The following is a 2,700-nucleotide window of genomic DNA, read 5'->3' as shown; positions in this document are numbered from 1 at the left end:
TCTTTGATGTCATCTAGGATCAACGCAAGGCTGATAACAAATATGTACCTTTCAACAGGGCTGAGAAACACATCTGCAAGTACAAGTCAACAGCAAATTAAACCCAAGTTTTAATGGCATGTCTTCAGGTCACAAAATGTAGACAAACTTTAATCTTAACTACTTCCTGCGCACTATTTGGTGATAATCAAAAGTAACAATGCTGAAGATTCATTTTATTTCTACTTCCAAAGGAAAAGGGGAAGAGGTTAAATAAGTGTTCTCCAATTTGTTCTCTACTATATGTACACCCACACACATACACGCACGCACATGCACACACCCCTCGAACTGCACTGACATTTCTTTTTGACCAAAAGAGTAGATCCTGGGAGTAAGTGCAAAATGCAAAATCAACTGACAGAAAATGCTGAACAAACAGCATCATAAAAATACAAAATATTTATATTACTGAACTATTAACAGATGATGTTCTCTGTTTCTTTAAAACTTTGGAACCACATAGCTGATTTCTTAAATCTAGTCCATGCCAGCTTCCAGAACTATTAATGTTTTAGTTAGCTTCATTCTTTGATGCTTCATCAAAGTTTTCTACGAGATCTGAAAGAGATGAAGATATTTAATACATAGATATTTAATAATGCCCAGTAATATTACCGTCTTAAGTTTAATGAAAATGCATACATTATAGGAAGGGTTAAGTAGTTCTTAACTATACTTATGTACACCATTTTTTACAGGCAGATTTCCAAGGACTTTAGAAAATCCAGTTTGTTCGAACATACATGAAGAACTAGAAATTCAGGAACATGCAGAAGAGTGGGAGTTGTAACAAGAAGTGGTTAAAGTCTGATTTTTTAGAGGTGCCCCAGTAGCTGCAATCGAGTCTTGAGCCATCAGCATTCTTTAAAGAACACCTGAAGTTAGGCACCCATTAAGTGCTGTACTCCAGGAAATGGAAAATTTAAGAGAACTGAATTTTTTTGCAAAGTCACAAAGAAATAAACCAGTGCCAGAGCACAAGGAATTGAAACTCTAGGTCCACGTGTTTATCATACTGATGGATACAGTAGAATGTGGTGATTGATACAGTTAACTAACAAATAAAAACTTATCATTTTTACTGAGAAACTTTCAGACACTGACATAAGCTTTGTTTCTTCTGCTGCAGAAATTAAAATCTTCACCCCACACTGATTTAAAGAACACCTTAGAACTATTTAGACTAATTTTGCAGCACTTAGACCCTATCAGGATATTCAAATCACCTGATCAACCTCCCTGAAACTATTCTAACCTCTTCTCACTTAAGAATTAAGTGACCTGCACAAAGGCCTGAATCTAAAGCCCTGTTTTAATGCTGCCCCATATACGAAGCCTCCCTTAGCAAGTAAGAAATACAATTGCTAGGAGCTAAATGTTTAAAATATCTGAATCAAATATTTATACATTAAATGGATATGTGTCTATGTGCCTACCTGGGACATCATCATCTTCTTCATCAATATCTTCAGATTTTGGTGCTTTACTATCCAACACTGTAAAAAGAAATTTGGTGCAGAATCCTCATTATACAAAATTAGAGACAATCACACAACAGAATAAGAAATGTACAGGTGAAAAAGGAAAGTATTTCCCCAACCCCTAACAGTGGCAGACACACAAATGACCAGGTATAAACAGTAAGCAGCACGACCAGAAGGTCTACTTATGAACATATTTACACAGTCATTTACACAGCCATTTTCAAATGTTTAGGAGTATTAATGCAGAGCTAGGAAACATTGACACGATAAAGAAAAAACTCAAAATGGCTAAATCTTCTAACTCAAGTCACATGTTTCAATGTAACCATAATGGGATACCAATCAGGGACCATCATATGATTCGATTATTAAGGGGCCAAAACTGTAGGAAAAAGTATTTCTGTATCAAGGGTCTTGCATCAAATCTGGTCTTTTGGAAGCCATGGAACATGCTGCAAACAATACAGAGAAATGCAAGAACATGCAAAAAAATCCTTTTATTGTTGGTCCGACTTCCTGTGCTATAAAGAAAGCATAGTAAGTACCTATTTGTACCATGATTGTATAAAAGAAATGTGCTTATGACAATCCATCTTTCTAAATTTTAAAGGTTTTTTTCATATTAGTACAGGAAAAAATAAATCCTTTATTTTCAATTAAACTCTGAACAAGATATATACAAATTAAAATTATTGATTTAGAAGGAATAACTATTTGTTGAAAGCATTTGAACAGATAGTTTCTAGTTCCAAACAGAGACAATTGCAACATGTCCAATGACAGTCTTTTAATGCCCACAATAGTCTGAAATGGAACTGTTCTCAAAGTCCGTTTCTTAACTATAAAATTACAGTAAGTTACACCATGTATATGTGCATACACACCATGCTCCATGGTTTTTAAATGAGAAGAAAATCACTCTAAAAAGGTCTACTTTTTTAAAAATTTCGTTTTGAATCAAAACTTCGATTTCAAATTCATTTTTAAAGTCTTGGTGTAATTCCAAAGGGAATTATAAAGTAGAAGGATATGTTTCTTCCTCTATATCCACAATAGAAATATGTTCTGTATGTAACAAAGAAAACAATTGATTTCCTGACAAAAAGTTTGTCCAAGAAAAAAACATGAACGTGCTTTCTTGTCATCCACAGTTGGACATGTGGAATCACACGAC

The 2,700-nt window shown here is 34.3% G+C and overlaps 1 protein-coding gene across 1 annotated transcript in view; it reads right to left on the bottom strand.

The window, feature by feature from the left end:
- Positions 1–200: 200 nt before the first annotated feature.
- BTF3L4 (basic transcription factor 3-like 4) overlaps positions 201–2,700 on the bottom strand; it is a 6,468-nt gene continuing 3,968 nt past the window's right edge. The window contains exons 4-5 of the mRNA XM_009869836.1: positions 1,479–1,538; positions 201–600 (exon numbers count right to left, since the gene is read on the bottom strand). Of these exons, the coding sequence (XP_009868138.1) occupies positions 554–600; positions 1,479–1,538 (107 nt within the window). The 3' untranslated portion in view covers positions 201–553. The remainder of the gene's footprint in view (positions 601–1,478; positions 1,539–2,700) is intronic.

Source organism: Apaloderma vittatum, unplaced genomic scaffold (genome assembly GCF_000703405.1).
Source record: "Apaloderma vittatum isolate BGI_N311 unplaced genomic scaffold, ASM70340v1 scaffold41285, whole genome shotgun sequence".
NCBI lineage: Eukaryota > Metazoa > Chordata > Aves > Trogoniformes > Trogonidae > Apaloderma > Apaloderma vittatum.
Note: the sequence above shows the minus strand (reverse complement) of the source record. Positions and strands in the feature narration are given on the sequence as shown.